Genomic DNA, 20,565 nt, shown 5'->3' with positions numbered 1-20,565 from the left:
GCAATGCCTACATAGTATCACAATCCATTTAATTGGTAGAGCATATGGTGTTTATCATGCAGTGAAGGCATACTTCCTGCCCATGGACTCCGCAATCATGTTGGCCATGGCTTAATGGTTGAGACGCCTCTGCAAATATTCATCAGTCTGGATGGGCTATACTCTGCAAGATTGCTTTCCCAAACCAAGTATTAACAACAAATGTCCTTAATACTTCCTCTAGATGTCTCTCCCAGTTTCCATTACTTGTGTCTTCCCACTTCCTAATACATGACAGATACCCCCCTCTCCCTTGTCGCAACTCTTGCCCCTGATCACCCTGTGGGAGCAGACCCATCAAACGCACCTGTGCTTCACTTCACTTAATTTGTCTGATTTCTTCCATTCTGGCAAATTGCACCTTGTTATCCTGTCGTACTACCAATCTATGGAACACATGGAACACATTATAGGTTAAGGGGATTGCCCGAATAACCCTACGTGAACCTGGACATCTACATTTTCAATATAAAGTGAGTTCTCTATAGGGATTGATCATGCACTCTATTTAGACTCAACAATAGATAATAATTCACTATTGAAGTGCACAAATTATTTCAGTAAATCATGCAAATTAAGTTTGATTTAATTAAGTATTGGGTTGCCAAATCTGTAAACATATATTGGTCAAATAGCCAACGTTATACAAACATGCAGACAACAAATACATAAATTCATAAATAACACATAGTTGTTATGGGAAACATCCTTTACAACTCAGTCATTACATCGCACTGCTTTTACAAAACAGCTGTTACAACGCAACTGCCTTTATATCGCATGCCATTACAATGCATGTCACTAAAACGCATGCCAGTACATCGCATACCACCACAAAGCATGCCATTACAACGAATTATAAGGTAAGTAATAGAGCTTTTTTAGTTTTAGGGTGGGTATGGGTTTTGGGGTAGATGGGAATAGTCATTTTTACCCCTACACTATCCAACACTTTCCCTACTGTTGCCCTCACTGGATTAGGAATAGTCATTTTTACCTCTACACTATTCAACACTTACCCTACTATTGCACTTATTGGAGAGAGAATAGTAATTTTTCCCCCTACACAATCCAACACTTACCCTACTGTTGCCCTAAAAGTATTATATATTGTAATGGTATGCATTGTAATGGTATGCATTGTAATGGAATGTGTTGTAATGTTAGTTTTAAAAATGCATTGTAATGGCATGTGTTGTAAAATCATGCGAGGTAATGGTAGTTGTGATGTAAAAATCACGTTGTAAAAGCATGCTTTGTAATTGTTTGTGTTATACCATTATATATTCAGTTGTTACAGTCACTGATTTTTCCTATTCAAATCTTGTATTCCTTGTGTGATTATTCACTTGAATGCCTCTCAATAGTTTTCAAAATCAGTCCATCCTTATGGTTGTTTTCAAAAAGTCAGAATCCTGCCCCAATTGACAATATATTGGCTTTTTTCTAATCCTAGGGTGTATTTTACATGAGATATTTTACATATTTGGAAACTCCATATATTAAGTATACATACATGTGTCATCTACTTAATATTTGGAGTGTCCAAATTAGTAAAATAACCTACAATTTTGGATGCACTTAAGAAGCACCCTAGGACAGAACCCCAATCAAGGCAAAACCAGACTTGTGTTGCTTGTGTTCCAGTTCAGGGAGGAGCTGGCCTCGCAGATCAGGCTGAACTGTTCCTATTGGAGCAGGATCAAGGCTGATATGCATATGGCAGGGTCCAAACTGAGATGGCATTGTGGGCAAAGGAATGATGGGTTGGAATGCTACCACAAAGGATTACCAGCATTTAGACTTATTGCAAGCATCCTTCCATCACCTTTTATGTGCTTGACAAATTCATAACTGTCTACATGGTCCTATAACAGTAGTTCCTTGATAACTGTTAACTGCTCAGTGATTTGTGCATACATATCCAAGACACATGCCTATCTAATGCTGCACATCATTTACAACTGTGACCAAGTAGCATTCATTCTATCTTTAATACCCTCTGTGGGAAGTGCTACAAAAACACAAATTAAAAAAGGAATAAATAAATGGTCAGTTTTATTATAATGTTTCTGGTTTTTGGAAAATGTATCATGGCATCACTTATTTAATTCATCACAAATCCAAATATTACAGAAGGATACTCATTTTAGAAACAATAGATAATGCAAACCACTGCTAATAGTACACATGCTCTTGGCAAATGCTGTTTTCTTGTGATAAACTGATTGATGGAGGTCATGCAATTGAAATATACTGTTCTAACATTCGTCTTTGCTTCTTTAGGCCAGGTAGAGCTGTCACAAAGTACTGGGCATCTAATGACTCCGCCGATATCTCCTGCCATGGCCAGTAGAGGCAGTGTTATCAACCAAGGCCCAATGGCCGGGAGGCCTTCCAGTGTAGGCCCCGGATTATCTGTACATACTCAGTGTTCATCTTACTCTGATCCACTTTTCCAGACATTGTCTCAAGCACATCAAAACTATTATGGCAATGGCTCAAGCTACCAGGCAATGTTCAGGGCTCAGGCCCAGCCCCATTCAGTAGTCTATCAACATCGATCAGAGAACAGTCGGTTCACTCCTTTAAGTGAGCAGCAGCTTTCCAGAGACTTTTTCAGCAACAGCTGTGCTGTATCACCATACAACTCCAGGACTTCCTCCGACTACGCGTCCTCTACAAACGCACAGGATACACACAGCATGCAGTTTTTGAACACAGGGGGCTTCAGTTTTCTGAACAACTCCATGCCAGGCAACTGCCAAGGAGGACCAACATATTCTCCAAATAGTGCCAGTGGTATGTACGCTTTACAATTTTCAGTGACACCAGCATCATTACGTATGGCATGATTTGATAATCAGTTGTATTATGTTGTATTTGGATATCATGAATATAATGTAGTTGCATGTTTTACTTACTAATATATGTTTATCATCTAATAGACACTAACTTATGTGCAAGTATTAGCAAGAATTCAATTCCAATTATTGGGCATAATCTAGGAGGTAGTTGGTTTTGATGTTGGCTTTACGTTTAAGAGATGTTCAATTAATTTGGGAAGCTGATGTTTATGTCTCAAGAAAAATGTATAATGAGATGATGTCTTAGAATGATGTATGGATTTTGGACTGGAAGGATCTTCTTCAAAAGGTCTGTCTTGTGTTTTCAGATACATAGATGTCCTTGTATGGGTGTACCATGTTTGGAAAAATAATGATATAATTTTCTCCACATAATCTTCAGAGCTGTTTAGTAAGGCAGGTCTAGGAACTGGTAGGATATCTCAGTTGGGTGAGCATTAACCCAAAGACCTGCAAGACATGGATTTAAATCTTCAATGGGTGGACATTTTACCCGTTAATCCTTGTGGTGTTAATGAAATCATTATCTAGCTAGTGTTTAGCAGACTTGACATATCACACACACTGATCTCTATGTAATAAATCATTAATATTTCATAGATATAGAGATTAAAGTTCACATTAAAAGTCATAAATTGTGGGATGGATTACTAACATCTATGCACTGAAAAGAGTTTTAGCTGAATGATTCACAAAACATCCAGCTATGTATTGGAAACCTGAGTTTCAGAACTTGTGCCTGGAAATGTATGGTATTTACATACACTCCTGGTGTACGCCAGACGTCCCTAATGATACGTGTGTGGAGAGAACACAAGGAAGATGTTCTGCATGTTGAGTGCTAAGTAAATAGAGATACCACAAACATCTACCGCTTTTCTTATTTCTATTGATGGAATTTGTATTAAATGCATTGGCTTCCAATATGGATCTGTTAGAAGTGGAATAAATTGATGCATGTTCCCACAATTTCTGCAGTGAATGCATCCACCTGGATCATTTGGGTGTAAATTTAGAAGCTCTTATATGTGTGAAGAAAGCTCTACAGTATTGGTGAAAATGTACAAAGTTACCACTGTGCAGATGTGTGCTACATATGCTTTGCATTTATCTCACTATTCCATCTATTAACCTGGAGGTCACAAATGCGTAACTTATGCATTCAGAGCATACGTTGTGCACTAGATAACACCTGTCTTTGTGACTTTGGGTGTTTTAGTTCTATGAATCCTAATGACTTTCTAAATGGAAAGGACAAGCATGTAAGAAGATTTATAAATCAGGTGAATGACATGGATACAATTATAGAGGTGTGTTCAGGATTTGTTTACCTTTCCATGAAAATAGGAGGGTGCTCAAAATTAGCATGGTCACTGCTTGACACAACAGGAGCTAGGAAATGCATACACCAAGGATAGGGATTCCCTTATTCATTGTCAAGCTATTGGATACTAACATGTGCACCTTCTATGGAGTACACAAACTCCCTGAGACCTTACTATTTATGAACAGTCATTGCCTAAAATTTGTCAGAGCCTCCCAAGTCTTACCTTCCGCTTGTGAGGCGATCCTGCAGAGGCGACAAGAACTACCACCACCGTCTCCCACCTCACCCTAGTTGGGTGTGAATACTGACTAGAATAGAGGGGGTACCAGGGGTAGAAGCCAGATATGGTGAAGAAGTCAGGGGGTCTCACTACGTCTCGGAAGTCTTCCTCGATACTGGTCTGTGTGGGGCGATAAGGGAACACTATTACTTTAATGCATTCCCAACCTCCCCACCACTCTGAGTAGTGCCAGCCCCACTGATCACGGGATTACCTCTGTGGTGCGACTCGTGGAGACATCCGTGGCAGGTGACACCAGCACCCCTGCGCCCGTACTCAATCTGCAGATCTGCGGATGGGCGCACGGGGAAGTACTTCAGTGTGTGAGAACCAAAATAAGAAAACAAAACCAGCGCTCCTGCACAAATAATAAAGTAGGACTCCTGCGTAGCCACACCCAACACACTCCTGTGTGCCCGTGGCTAGGAACGAGGAATAAGGCGCCCACCAATGTATAACAGGCTTGTAAAACGCCTGCGCAGAAATACAATCCTGGCCAGTCCGATCTGTTGTCTGTGTGAACCACAAAATAAGAAAACCAGCGCTCCTGCGCAAATAATAAAGATGGCCAGTAAGGAGCCCAGCCCACCTAACACACCCCTTGTGTGCAAGTGGCTGGAGTAAAGGACAAGGCTTTTACGGGGGCACCACTGGCGAAAGGCAGGCAGCAGACAGTCGTCCCAATGACCCCTGATAACGAGAAACCCTTCAAGGGTCGATACCTGAAGGAGGGAGTGATCCGGATCAGCGTATCTTCGGCGGCGGCATCGGCGTGAATCCAAGGCGCTGGGGCAGCCGGGATACCCGACAGTTAAGCGCGTCCGCCCGGAAATGAGGCAAGGTGACTTCCGCTTCCACCTCTCGAAGCCTAGATCGCTAACCCGATTCCCCTCGGGCAGCAGTAATGTGCTCGGAACCATGACAAAATTGAAGAGAAGCTTCTAGAATAGGTCTACTTTTGCCTCCCTGTATGATCCTTTGCCGCATGCATGTTTGGAAGTTGGGGTGTCAGAATCTATTGTATTCATCAGGAAAAGAAGATTTAACTGAGAGGTCGCAGATGGAGATCAGTAAAAGAGTCCAAGACACCTTGAGTCATTGTCTCAAAGATGCAGACAAGGAATGCATAGGGACTATCAGTGGGATGGAGGATGAGAGGAATGGATGCCAAATCAGTTATGAATAAGGACAAATAAACTACAAGACCTTATGATTTGCCAGCATTGCCCAATGAAAGTTTAGGTTTATAATTTGGAAATTAGGTCAAATTGGCCTGTTAGCTTGTGAGACTGTTTGGTATATATACTTTGCACCAGTAACTAATTTAGCACTCTCTTGTTTAAAAAAAGGCAACTGGAGAAGAGAAAGCCTTATCAATGCAAGGACTTTGCTTTTTCAAAGTCCTCCATCAGAGCCTACTACCACCCAGAAAATGTTTCTCGACAGAACCCTTTGATAGAGCAAGCAGCTGCTATTCTAACCAGGTTGTCTTGACTTGAGAATAATTTGTAATTTCCTTTCTATTATAGCCTGTTCTATTTTGGACTGGTGGAAAATGTGTTGCTTCTAAGATTATTTTTACTTCCTACCTGATGGATTTCATTGTGACTCAAGGACGCTTGAGGATTTCCCGCAACAGCCTTTCCTGGGAGAATGGTTCACATTATAGAAATTATCCAATTCGCGTTGTCTTGAACTGGACAAATGTCCCCACTTAGTACTCCTGAATAAATTCCATCAAATAATTAATTTTCCATCATATCATCATAATTTTCAAATGAAAATGTATTGATTTGCTAGATCCGTTATTCATAAATCGCATTTGTTGTGTTACGTAATCACATGTGAAAACGTAAATTAAATATTAATTGAATATTAATTTTGTTAGACAGATCCCGTTAAATAGATCCAAATCCAGTTTGGGACAAACCCTTCATCAGGGTGAGGTATCCTAAAATGTAACCAGAATACCAATAATCAATGATCCAAGAAACACAGTGTATGTAACTGTTACAACTATAGTGGAAATCCCTAAAACTCCACAAGAGAAACCATGATGTCCAAAAAACTGGAAGGAAAGATCCTCTAAATGTTAAAGTGACTGAAAGAAAAATTAACTTGAATGAATGGTTTCTCTTGTGGTTTTTTAGGGATTTTCACTATACTTGTAACAGTAAAATTAACTGTGTTTCTTGGATCATTGATTATTGGTATTCTGATTACATTTTAGGCTACCTTCCCCTGATGAAGGGCTTGTCCTGAAATGCATTGGGATCTATTGAATGGGATCTGTTCAACAAAATGAATATTTAATTTACGCTTTCACATGTGATTATGTAACATGATGAATGTGATTTATGAATAACGGATCTAGCAAATCAATACATTTTCATTTAAAATTTATAATGATATGATGGAATATTAATTATTGGATGGAATTTATTCAGGAGTGCTAAGTGGGGACGTTGGTCCTGTTCAAGAAAACACCAAACCGTATACTTTGAATTTCACGCCTCTGATCGGAGGGTGGTACCCACCCGCACCCTACACCAGCTGTATTTGAATACAACAGAAACACGATACGGTTACCACAGAGTGCCACAATTCAATTATATGACTTTACACATTATAAAAATACCACATACATGCATATGCATACACATACATACATACATAGATAGATACATACATACATACATACATACATAAATCCTAGCTTTTCTGAGTTGACGGACCTTCCCATTCTCCCACTTAAGAGAATTTTGGGCCTGATCTATTAAATGTTTTTCCACTTGAAAGGCGGGGCTGTGAAAAATGTGCAGATTTTGAGTGCAGAAAACAAGTTTTCAAAGTACTACAGAGCCACTGTGTGTCACTAATGGATTTGTGACTCACAGTGTTCTTGCACCTCATAATGAAAAGGGGACATTAAAGAGTTGTATCCCCTATTTAGTGATTAGCAAGGTCATATATGAATGACTGCTATAGCGTTCAAAAACCAATGATGTGATACCATCCCCCAAAATGGATTGCTATCTATTTGCAAAGTGGATAACACTCCAGTCTGCTGCAGGTTTCAATGGAACATACAGCTACCAAAGGGATCGCTGCCCGCTCTCTCTTCAATGTCCTGTTGCATTGTGACAAGTTTTGTTTTCTAATTGTTGCTTCTGTCCCTTTAATGGACAAGGGCTACAGTATTACCGTTTTCCAACTGTGATTGGCGAGCTAGAGGTCTACTGTTCCTCACAGGCCTTGTCTATAGATTCACACCCATGAAGAAGGATTTTTAGGGGAATTATACTTCCTTATTACACTTGAATACCTCCAGATTTATGAGGTTCCCCAAGTGATTTTGATTGGTAAATCATAGTCCTGCCACTACAGAAAATATAGTCCTATATCATGGAGAAGGCTATTGAAGAGACAGGTCCCAACATCTAGTCATGGTAACACCATCCATGGTTTCAGACCCTGTTAGGGGGGTAGAGACACACGCAGGACAGGGCAACTGGACCCTAACCATTGTGGTTGAGGCTGTTTTCTACTTGTGTCCTGGGATCATTTCTACTATGGCTGTGTAAAGTGGGCTAAGTACAACCCTTCCTCTCTTGACTATGTGTGTAGCGAGGGTGAGCTGAGACATCATAGGTGTCTCAGGGAGGTAGTGTGGGGGTATGAGTACAGAGTTCAACAATCAACCAAAATACAAAATAATTTAATATCCAGCTGAGTACTTGCTGAAAAAGAAAGTACTTTCAATCACACGCAATACTAAATAGCACACAATTCAATTAGTGAATAGGGTAATATCCCTGATGACAATTCCCCCTTGTAGACTACACCCCTCTCCTTTCTCTTTATTCTGTCTCCCTCCCTAGTGACCATGGTACTTACAAACCCTGGCAGGAGCATGAATTAGGTACAAGTGCAGATTAGGTCCTGCACAAGTTAAAATACTCAATCAGTTCACATTGTTCGGACAATGGTGTTGTAGCAGGTAGAAAACAGCCTCAAGCCCTCCGCAGTCACAGGTGAGGCTTGGCGTAGCTCATGTCATCACCGTGTTCGACATCTTCAGAAAACTGTCAGATGCCATTAGGCTGGCGACAGTAAGGCAGTTGAAGCTTCCCTTGAGCTTGTGCATGGATCACGCAGCGAGGCAGTTTTACCCGAACTTGGACTGGTGTAAGAATGACATAGTAGGGCAATTACAGTTCAGCTTGAGCTGGTGCATGAATCGTGCAGCAAAACAGATGGAGGTTAATTTGGCCAGTGTGATTCTTGACGGGAGCTGCAGAGAGAGAACAGGATATCCACTGCAGCATGGGTCACTCCTGATTTCCCTTTCTCGGGCAGTTTGCATGTCCCCATATCTCTTGAACCTTGCTGTCAGACAGACACAATCTTTGCCCACACAGCAGTCCTTTGAGTACTCTTTGGAGAACTCCCTTCCTTGGTCATAAAGAACATGGAACTGGAGCATAATGGGGTGGTTAGGATCCCACATTTATACACACTTTCTAGATGGGGTACATGGATCCATTGTCTTAAACGTCAGAACCACTTTGGCGTGGTTTTCTTTAAAGGTCCCTCACAGGCAGCTCACCAGACACAGCCTTTGTTATTCTTCAAACAATAAGTAGCACTGGGGCTGTCTCCAGGCTGGAGCACCCATGACAATGCACATTGAAGTGTTAGGTTTCTGCAGCTGACTCTCATCAGCCTTCAGGGATAGACAAAGGGCAAGCCTTATTTGTGAATTTCCTAACTTTGCACAAATGAAACTTCAGTCCCACTCCTCTCCTTCTAATCAGATGGCAACACTCGGGAATAACTAATTAGAGGTGCTTTGCTGACAAAGTCTTTCTGACATTCCTAAAGGTAGCCCATCTCCATCCTCCTCACTTCAGTGTCTGGTTTTACACCCTTGTGAATGAGTGCAAGACAGTGCCTTATAAGTTTGTCCACATCCTCAATGTTGTGGCATTTCAAACCAGGGGCAATGGATTGCACTGACTTCAGTACTCAGATTCTTGTACCCACAGAATCCTACTACTAGATAGGCTTTACATGCACACTATATATGAATACATACTTGACAGACACACAGGATGTTAGCACGTAGTTCTGGGTTTCACATAATAGCCTAACTTTTACACAAGATAGGCAAGTAGACCTCAATTTCGCTATCACATGTAACAAGGTCAACTCCCATTAGGAATTCACACAACTTGGTAAGCTTCCACCATCAATATATGTGCTTAAACCAGGACTGGGATAGTTGTCCTCTGTTCACTGTGGCTCTGCACTTGGTGCACCCATGCAGGTCATAGGACCTATTTCGGGAGGAGCCATCCCCTTTGTAACTTCAGGTAATCCATTCAAGCTTCACAATCTCAAATTATGAAAGTTCTAAGAGGAACATCAAGAATATGGAGTAGATTGTTCCTCTCCAACTACCCATGGCCCTCAGCATCAGGATTACGAAGCCCATGGTCTGCCCCACTTTCTGGTTCATCCCTGCAGCCTGCACCCCTTTGCTTCAGCCACTAGTCCCCCAGCTGCAGCAATGGACAGAGTAGGAGAGTAAGAGAGAGCCCAGACAGGATGCCCTAGCTTTGACTTGAACCTTTGGACATGCCATATGATCTACGAGGCCTTGTAAATTTAAATAACCCTCTGTTTTAGTAACATGCAACTCCTTCAGCCCAAGTTTAAAACGTGAGTCTGAAGGCCACAACCCTTAATGTGGTGTTGAACTCTGTTTAAGAAGTGTCACTTATTCTCAACCTTCATTCCCTTATTCCAGGGCCAAATGTTCTTAACACACCATGAGGCTCATAACCTAGTTTTGCATTTCATTTCACATGAGTTGGACTCGGGTTACACCTCAGTGCCCATAAATTGTCCTCTAGAAATGTGTCTTTCCTGTTGAGCCCTGACTCCATTAACTCAGACATTTGTTTTACTCCAGAATACTATACGTTTCCTGCAAAGGTACTAACATGTGATTGCCATAATGCTCAATCAGTGGTGGAGGGAGTCTCCTGAAGAAGATCCTGGATACTTCAGAACCCTTACAAAAAGTCTTTATGGTTACAAATGTATTGATTGATACTGTTAAAAATTGGGTTCCTGGTTGGCAGAGGTATGCACGCTGTCCAAGCAGGAACCACAATCCTAGTCAGGGTAAGTTACAAATGCACCCTAAATTAACCTATGCTCACCGTCGTGTGGCTTTGCACAGAGCAGACAGGCTTAACCTAAGAGGAAATGTTTAAAGTATTTATGCAACACTACAAGCAGTAAAACAGTGAAAACACCACCCAAAATGAATCCACATCCGGTTAGAAAAATAGAACTAAGTTAAATAAAACAAAACCAAAACGACAAAAATCCAATACTTAGAACTTGAGAAATTAATTTTTAAGGAACACATTGGAAAATAGTGCTTAGAAGCAATAAGCGTCTATTTGGGGTATCTGGGCACTAGACTGGGGCAAACTTAAAAGTTCAGGCCAACTGCAATGGAGAGCGGGCTGGATACAGGGACCCACCTAGGCCCACTAAACAAAAGTAACTTGATCCTGGTTGCGTCGACAAAGATGCGCAGTGCAGCCAAAGCTATGCGTTAGAGTCAAACTTGCAATAGAGGGAGATGCATTGATTTTCCCTATGCAAAGGCAGCAATGCATAGGTTCTGAAGGTGATGCACTGGTTCCGAAGGCACTACATCAGTTCTGCTTCTGTAGAAGAGATGCACCGATTCCAATGGCAATGCTCTAGTTCAGAGGACGATGCGCCGGGTCGGCTCCACACAAAGGCAAAGATTTGCTGGTTCCAGTCCACTGAATGATGAAGATGTGTGGGATGGCTGAAGAAGCACCTTAGGCCTCATTTCCAAGGGTTCAGGACTGAGGTGGCACCGCTTGGCAGGGCCGACTCCAAGATGGCAGAGTCCTGGTATAGATTCAGCAAGTTAGAAGTATTTTATGTCCCTGAGAGTTCAATCAGGAGGCAAGCCATTAAGCCCTTGAAGTCAATCAAGTTTTTAAGTGATGCAGGACTAGTCCTTCTCATCCAGGCAGGAGAACAGCAGGCAGGAAGGCAGCACAACAAGGTAGGAGTCCAGAAAAGCAGTATTCCAGCAGAGTGGCAGTCCTTCAGCAGCCCAGCAGTTCTTCTTCCTGGTAGAGTCTTCATAGGCCCAGAAGTGACCTGAAGTGGTGGTGTCAGAAGCCCGGTACATACGCCCAGTTGGGCCTTTCAAGTGGGGGAGACTTCAGAGGAAGTGCACAGAGGCCCTACCTTCCTTCCCTGGCTCCAGGCACACTACAGGGTGATATGCAGTCCTTTGTGTGGGGACAGGATGCAGCCTATTGAGGTGTAAGTGAGAGGTTGTATCCAGCTCCTCCATCCCATCCTGCACAAGATGGCCCATCAGGATGAAGATGACCCATCAGTCACACCTAAGCTCCCTTTGTGTATGGCTGTCTAGAGGGAATGCACAAAGTTCACCCGTCATCCACCCCCGATGTGTATTTAGAGATAGGCTGCAGGCACAGAATGGCTAAAGTAAGAAAATGCCAACTTTCTAAAAGTGCCATTTTCAGACTTTCAACTTAAAATCCACTTCACCTTAAGTTGTGATTTTAAATTGTGAGTCCAGAGACACCAAACGTGGAACATTATCTCTTCACAATTAGAAATGACACTTAAAAGATGTGATAAGGTAATCCCAATGTTATCCTAAGGAAGAGATACGCCTTGCAGTAGTGAAAAACGAATTTGGGAGTTTTTCCCTATTAGGGCATGTAAAGCTTAAAAGTACATTTCCTACTCTTTAAATACATTTCACCTTGCCCTCTGGGCTGTCCAGGGTCTATCATAGGGGTTACCTATATGTAGAAAAAAGGAAGGTTTACGCCTGGCAAGAGGTTTATCTTGCCACGTCGAAATGGCTGTGTAAACTGCACATACGAGCTCTTCAATGGCAGGCCTGAGTCATGGTTAGAGGGCTACTTAAGTGGGTGGCACAATCAGTGCTACAGGTCCACTTGTAGCATATAATTTACAGTCCCTGGGCACATGTCCTGCACTTTACTATGGACTTACATGTAAACTAAATATTGCAATTGAGTATGAGCCAATGATCCCATGTTAACAGGAGAGAGCACATGCACTTTACCACTGGTAGCAGTGATAAAGTGCTCAGAGTTCAATGATCAGCAAAAACAAAGTCAGAAGAAGTGGAGTAGGAAAGCAAAAGGTTTGGGGGTGACCCTGAAGAGAGCGCCATTTCTTACTGATACACTGTTTGCATTGTTTTCCTCCTCTTTAGACAAAAACTAAAAACACTATTTAATGGAATGTATGTTCGAGCTTGTCACATTATTCCACTGGAACCTGAAGAGAAAATAGTGCCTAATTCCTAAAAAATAAGATAAGTGCTGATTTCCGATTTTTTTCTTTGGATGCTGCCACCCATTTACTTCCACATGTGGTGTGGCCAATTCCATCACAGGTGCGGTCTATTGCCAATTCCTGGGAGCATCGATATTCTGTGACATAAGTAGTGTTTTAGTTGTAGCAGACTTCAGGGCACTCAGTACAATCAAACATCACTAAAGTACTGTTTCTGTCGCAATATATTTCCCAGCTTCTATCTGTCATTACAATTTTTAGTTACTAGACTGCAGTTTTTAATTTTGTCACAAGGTAGTGCACAGCTCTCATGTCAGCCATACAATCTAGCTAGTGGATTAGCAGCATTCATGTATAATACAGTGAGTGTTCCTTGCATTTAAGATTTGATACATGGGCCAGAAATATATGAAGTAACTCCCCTAAAATAAGTGCTGGTGATGCCTACCGGAAACCACTGTCTCAGACTGATTACTGAGTGGAAGGCATTGCTTTCTCATTTAGAGATGAAGTCAACTGCCCTTTCCTGATTCTAGACAGTCAGATGCATGTGCATGTATTTATGTTGAATGTATAAATTTTAAACATGCATTACGTCATTTTACAGTTATATATTAGAAATCTGGCTAGCATTTCTTTAAGCTCAGTTATTATATTCATGTAAAATTGCATGTACCTTTTTCTTTGTTCTTTTTAGGTCTCGCCTGCGAACGCAGCGCGAAGCGCTGCTGTCCGCCAGCGAGATCTATTGTTGCTGACTTGCCTCGGAAGTGGGACAGGAGATGGGCACGCGCAAGGCTTTTGGCGGATTTGAGCTGGTGTACGCGCATGTGAACACGCACGTGCACACACGCGATGTGCACATCTCCTGTCCCGCTTCCGATAACATGCCAGTCCCGTTGGAGGCTCCGTGTGGGCTATTGTTGGCGCAAAGTGTACTTTTGCAATTCTGAGCAACAATTGCCCACACGGAGCCCCCCCAGCCCTTCTGTACTCACCGGGCTGCTCTTCTGGGGGGGGGCTCCTCCTCGCGGCTGCAGCACTTCTGTTGTGGGGCTTCCCTGCACTCCTGGGAGCCCCGTGCTGCTGTGGTCATCCTCGGCCGCCGCATTCTTCACCCAGGCCCCATCCTGGGACCTGGGGCTTCTCTTCACTCCGGCCGCCACCGCAGGGCTCTCCCTACAACATGGGAGCCCGGCGTTAGCGCGGCACGCCGGTTTCCTTTTTTTTCCGGAGCAGGCCCCACCCACGTCCCAGGCAAGGGCGTCTGACTTCCGGCTTGAAGACTAGAAGTTAACAAGCAATTGCAATGTCATAGTTCTCGCATTGACGCGAGTTTGAAGTATTGACATTTGCAAATAATAATGCCTTTTATTTTTGTTTTCTTTTTAAAAACCTAAATAAAAGGCATTGTTATTTATAATGTCAATAGCTCAAACTCGCATCAATGCGATACCTATTGCATTGCAAATGCTTGTTTGTATGTTCTTTTGATTCAACCTAAAATTTAATAAAATATTTTGAACAGAAGAAATTTGGTTAGCAATTGTGTGCTATCAGTATTAGAATTTTCAAACATAGTGTCTTTGAGGGTGACTTGTTTGATGCAACTTTTTCCTTGTTACACCTATGTTCATAATTGAGTGCCTACCTTTCTGTGCAAGTAGGCATTGTCTTAGGAGAAAAAAATTATGTGCCAAGTGGTTGAAGACATTCAATTAAAGTGTCTCAAGTTTGACAGAATGTATCAATTACTTAATCGGTGAACCGATGTTGATTCCAGTTATGTCATATGAGTTACAGCAGAGAGAAATGCAGTGCCCTCATTTAAGTATTGCATCCTAACCCGGTGCAGCATCAAACGTACACATGCACACACAAACACTTGCTTATAAACATGTTTGTTCATGCATACAATCACACATATGACTTCCCAGTAGCACACAATGTTGCAAACATTGATAATAAATGCTTATTTACCACAGTTTCAAACCTAAAAAGGTGCTGAATATCATACGTGGAAGTGATATTGTTGTCTACAAGATAAATACAATTACCTTCAAAGATAAAGATGAAGAGAAAGACAAATAAAATAAAACATATCCTAAAGTAGCAAACATGTTTACCTTCACAGGGCCCTATTCACAAAAGTAAAGTTAGACCAACAGTCTAACTTTGACCAGAAGTCTAATTTACTACCTTTCGGTATTCACATAGGTAATGTTAGACCAAAAGTCTAACTTAGATCAAAGTCTAACTTACTACTTTTCGGTATTCACATGGGTAACATTAGACCAAAAGTCTAACTTAACCCAAAAGTCTAACTTTTCTCGTAGTAATGTACCTTTGTGAATACTGAAAAGTAGCAAAGTCAGAATTTTTGACTCAGTTAGACTTTTGGTCTAACTTTACCTTTGTAAACCGGGCCCACTGTGCTTAAGAGGGAAAGGAAGCAAAACCAAAGCGGATGATGGACGGAGTGTTGAACATTGCAAGCACTCAACCCAGTCAGGCCGTCATCAGCCAGGCTAGCGTGAATCCAGTGTCAAAGTGAGCAAGGGACCCCTGTCTGGGCATACCCTGTCAACTTAGGGCGTACAAAGCAAAACCAAAGGGAATGATGGACGGAGTGTTGAACATTGCAAGCACTCACCCCAGTCAACTGATCTGGGTTTAATCCATCATCATTCTTTAGCTCACTCCGCCACCCCAGTTCAGACATGGCCATATGCAAATCAGTCTGACCCTGTGCCTCATGGGAACAGTCCAGCCCAAACTGCCAAACCATATCTTCCCTGGACCGGAAACAAGCATCCTGGGACCGGTTTCTGGCTAATCTGCCATCATCAGCCAGGCTAGCTTGAATCCAGTGGTTAAGTGAGCTAGGGACCCGCGTCTGGGCATACCCTGCCAACTTAGGACGAACAAAGAAACCCCGAAACCTGTCCTAGGATGCTTGTTTCCAGTCCAGGGAGGACCTGGCTTAGCAGTTCGGGCTGGACTGTTGCCATGAGGCACAGGGTCAAGACTGATTTGAATGTTGGCTGGGTTCAAACTGGAATGGCATGGTGAGCAAAAAATCGATGGATTTAGGCCCAGATCTCTGTACTGGGGTGAATGTATGACATTGTTCTGCATTCGGTCTATCAACTGTTGTTTTTGCATTTGTCACCCCGAGTGGGACGGGTATGCCCAGACGTGGGTCCCGTGCTCTCCATGCCACTGCAATCAAGCTATCCTGGCTGAAGAGGGGTGACACCCCGAAACCGGTCCTGGGATGCTTGTTTCTAGTCCAGGGAGGACCTGGCTTGGCAGTTCCGGCTGAAATGTTCCCATGAGGCACAGGGTCAAGACTGTTTTGCATATGGCTGGGTTCAAACTGGAATGGCTTGGTGAGCAAAAGAACGATGGATTTAGGCCCAGATCTCTGTACTGGGGTGAATGTATGACATTGTTCTGCATTCTGTCCATCAACTGTTGTTTTTGTAAGAGGGAAAGGAGGCAGGGAGACGCTTTTAATCAAAAGTTAAGACACACTTCAGGTTCATTCATACTTAGACACGTTTGCCTGACTGTAAAGGGGAGGGAAGGGTAAGGAAGATGTCGAACTGTCCTAAATGTGTTCCTTCAAGGTTGGGTTTTATCAGTCTTTTACAAAAGAAATTTCTGAGCCCACTAATTCTTGAGATGCTAGGCACGAATGGGGAGTTCTCCGTACCAGTAAATCTCATTCAAGAAGTGGGACAATGGGTGTTTCCACGGCATGGCTAACCTTGGAAGTTTGTGAAAGTCAACAAACATAGATGTTTGTCAGCATTCACAAATTTTCCTTTTCACTTTGGAAATAGATTCATTTTTACTCCAACCAAGATCTGATGTAAATCCTTTTCCCGGCTGGAAAAGAGAATGGATCACCCACAGATTTGGTGTGGTGTGTAGGGAAAGTCTTGCTTAACAGGAAAAAATACTTCCCTCCTTCGCACAACTGGAAAAAGATCCTGATAAAAATGCCACATGTCCTTCCTAGAAGTATACCTGAAAAGCCTCACCTGGCTCAGCTTTTTCAATCTATTTCTAGATATATTTTGTAATCTCAGAAAGTCAGAAAATTATGTACATGATTTTCTGACTTTCTTTGTCAGTTGGGCCCAGTGGTTCTTGTCAAGCAGTGAGAGTATGCTTACCACATGGAATGGCCTAGAGTGTTCATAGCATGATAGGTGACAATGTTTTACTGTTGCCAAAACCCATGTTCTGTTCGCAGTGTAGTTCGCTTGGTGATTTAGACTTCTTGGTGTGTTCATCCAGCCTGGCTTTTCAAGCTTACTGAAAAGTAACATCGCTGGTCTGACAGCCGAAAAGTAAATATTTTACCAGGCAATCTCTTTCTAACCCTTGGCCCTTCTTTTAGCACAATCAGCCTATCTTTGTTTGCTTAGCAAAATAATGCAATGAACATATGTGGGGGCGTAGGTAAAAATGCAGACTGTTGACAATGTGTTGTTTTTCTTGGCATCTTTTTTTTACTACTCATTTTGTTTTACAGGGTACTATGGAAACAGTGTCAACTATCAAGAACCTCACCGGCTTGGGTCTCTGATAGATCAGCATGTGTCAGTCATTAGCAGTGTGAGCAGCATCCGGTCACTGCCTTCGTACAATGACATTCATGACCCTCTTAACATTCTTGATGACAGTGGACGGAAGCAGAGCGACTCCTACTACACAGACCCGCCTTCTCTTGTGTGCCGGAACACAATGAGTATGTACTATCCATTGGATCTCTTTCAATATATTGTTCATAACGTTTAGAAATCTGGTTTCTGGTTGGCTAGGGTATACACCTAAGCCAGGCAGAATCCACCACTCTAGTCAGGGTAAGGGAGTTACATACCCAATATAACCCCTGCTCACCCCCTTGGTTGCTTGGCAGAGCAGTCAGGCTTATCCCAGAGGCAATGTGTAAAGCGTTTGTACAACACACACACACACCAGTGATACACTAGGCACACCACAAAAAGAGACTTCACACAAGGTTATATCAAAAATACCCTTTGTATTATATATACATTAAAACATTAGAGTACATAACATATATCACTGCACCACTAGGTTCTTGTCACAAAGATGCACATAAAACACACAAGGCCACCCTCAGAGGGACTACTGTGCCACTTGGCACTTGTTATAATAAGGCATAGATCATAAATCCCTATTCATCAGATTAGACCATACGCACATAAATCCCCTAGAAAAGATTATGCCCAACCTTACTGTGAGAGCCACCAAGTAAACAAACCATTCATTTGACAGGCATCACACTTAGGGCAATAAAGCAATTCAGTGTGAATCAGTGTAGGTTGTATATGTCATATAAGCATGGTGAAAGCATTATGCAGGACACCATTACGGTGCATATGGACCATCCAGGGATACACCAGTATATCTGGTCATCAGATGGAGCAGTTTGGTCGGGGAGGGAAAACACCTTCTTCCCACTGTTGGCGGGGAGACTTCCCTCAGCCCCCTTCACCTGGGCAATTGCCGGGGCAGCCCCTTAGTCAGCTGCACAGCTGTCAATCTCAATAATGCGGCCGAGCTACGAAGAGAATGCCCCCTTACTTATATCACAGCCAGAGCTCTCCTCCTATTGGGCCGTCTGCCCAAGTGTCGTGGAGAGGGTGGCTGTAACAGGTAGGATGTGGCCGACAAGGGTCCTTACCTCTCGGCGGCCGTACATAGAAGGAGTAATGTCCCCTTCTTAACAGATCTTCAAGACCTCATGCAGCACCCCGTACGGCTCCACAAGACTTCTCTCCTTTCACGGGAGGCACGCTGGTCCAGTGTGGCTGGGGCTGCAAATCACTGGCGGCTTCCGGGGGCATGGGTGGGTGTTGCACCGGGGAAGGCCACTTCTCTCCTCTAGCCCCGGTTGCTGCAGCTGGATCCCAGCCTCACTGTTCCTCGGCCGCTGGGCAGTGTATCATGCTCTCGGGCAGTCATGCCTGGATGCAGTTCTCCCTGACCTGATCGGGCCCGGGAGCTCTTCTCTGGCCCGCCCTCCTGATCGTGGACTCAGCAAGCAGGAAGAAGAAGGGGCGAAGCGGGGTTACAGTAAGCTCCCAGGGACTCCCAGAGTCTGAACTTTTCTCCGTCATCACGGCGCCCTTCTTTGCAGCCATTTCTGCTCCTTAGGGATAGTGAAAGAGGCAGAGAAAAACGGCACATGACTGTCTGGCCACAAAGGGCGTGTGAGAGCCCCAGGATGGTCCAACTCAGCGTACAAGCACCAGGACTCTCTCCACTTGTGCCAAACAAGGTGAAAAGCACACAGACTTGCCAGAACTAGGTATGAGCACTGGTAGTTCATACAACATGGTGCAGGCAGTAGAGCGTTCCCAATTAAAGCCAAAGCACACAAAAGGAAGACCTTGATGTCCCTGAGTCTCCCACAACAGGAGGCCAGCACACAATGGCCCTTGGAGAATCTCCTCACAAGCAGGATGCCACAGCAGGGCCAAAAGAGTCAGTTCTTTTCCTCTACCTCTGACAAAAGTAGCAACTGCAGGCCAACCCCATACAGCACACAGCAAAGGGGCAGTACTCCTTTTTACAGCTCTCCAGCTATTCTTCTTGGCAGGATCCTCTTGTTCCTGGAAGTACTCTAAAATCCTGCGGTTTTAGGTGTAATACTTATACCCCAAAATGTCTTTGTCCTCTTTGTGGCAAGGGCCTCTGAACCCAGTCCAAACCAGTTCTGGCCTCCCTGGTGCAGCATGACCACAGGGGGTGGAGATAGCATTGTGCAAAAGGAGACACAGCCTATTCAGGTGCAATCACAACTCCTTCCACCACTCTAAATGGAGACCAGATCTATTCAGCCCTGGGATGAGTCACTCAGGCAAGGTAGGGCACACCTCAACCCCCCCCCCACAGTGACTGTCTGGAGTGAATGCACATCTCAGCTCCTGTCACTCACACACCAGATGCTGAATACACAAACAGCAATAGGCTGACAGAATGGTTAAGTAAGAAAATGCCCACTTTCTAAAAGTCAACCGTGTTAGAGAGGGTGGGCCCTGTGGAGGTAGCTAGATTGGACCTATAAAATTAGGATTTTTTTTATCTAGCTGTCCCTCTTAGTGCGTTTCTCTACTTAAACAAACTCAGACCAATTACTAATTACATTGGACTTTGTATTTATTGGACATGATTCTATACTTTTTTTAGAACATTTAGCATCCTCTTTTGTGTCACAGAAAAGGAAAACACTGTCTATTGTTTCTATGTTTACATACAAACTTGGTAAATAGTTTCAACAATACTACTTTAATGATAAATATCAACAAATATAAAACGCAGAAAGACATCAAAACATAAAATTTCACAATACATATATCGAATAGATTACTGGAATAAATTCCAAAACCAAACTAGTCCTCAATTTGTGAAGTGCAGCTGACTTACCATAACTTGTTTTTATCAAAGATGGATCTATTAAAGTGCTGCAAACTACTGGGAACTAATATTCAATTCACTAGGGTTGTAAGTTTTTTATTTTTAAATAATCCCCTAAATGGATCTTAATCCTATGGGGATGTGTTCTAGGAGGTAAAAAATGCTGA

General features: G+C 43.0%; 1 protein-coding gene across 1 annotated transcript in view; it reads left to right on the top strand.

Annotated features, from left to right (window-relative positions):
- The window catches only part of RFX6 (regulatory factor X6), a 432,357-nt gene that overhangs the window by 368,162 nt on the left and 43,630 nt on the right, over positions 1–20,565 (top strand). The window contains exons 17-18 of the mRNA XM_085609250.1: positions 2,326–2,841; positions 17,487–17,702. Of these exons, the coding sequence (XP_085465376.1) occupies positions 2,326–2,841; positions 17,487–17,702 (732 nt within the window). The remainder of the gene's footprint in view (positions 1–2,325; positions 2,842–17,486; positions 17,703–20,565) is intronic.

Source organism: Triturus cristatus, chromosome 6 (assembly GCF_964204655.1).
Source record: "Triturus cristatus chromosome 6, aTriCri1.1, whole genome shotgun sequence".
Classification (NCBI taxonomy): Eukaryota; Metazoa; Chordata; class Amphibia; order Caudata; family Salamandridae; genus Triturus; species Triturus cristatus.
The sequence above is the reverse complement of the archived record's forward strand: the minus strand, read 5'-3'. Positions and strand labels throughout refer to the sequence as shown.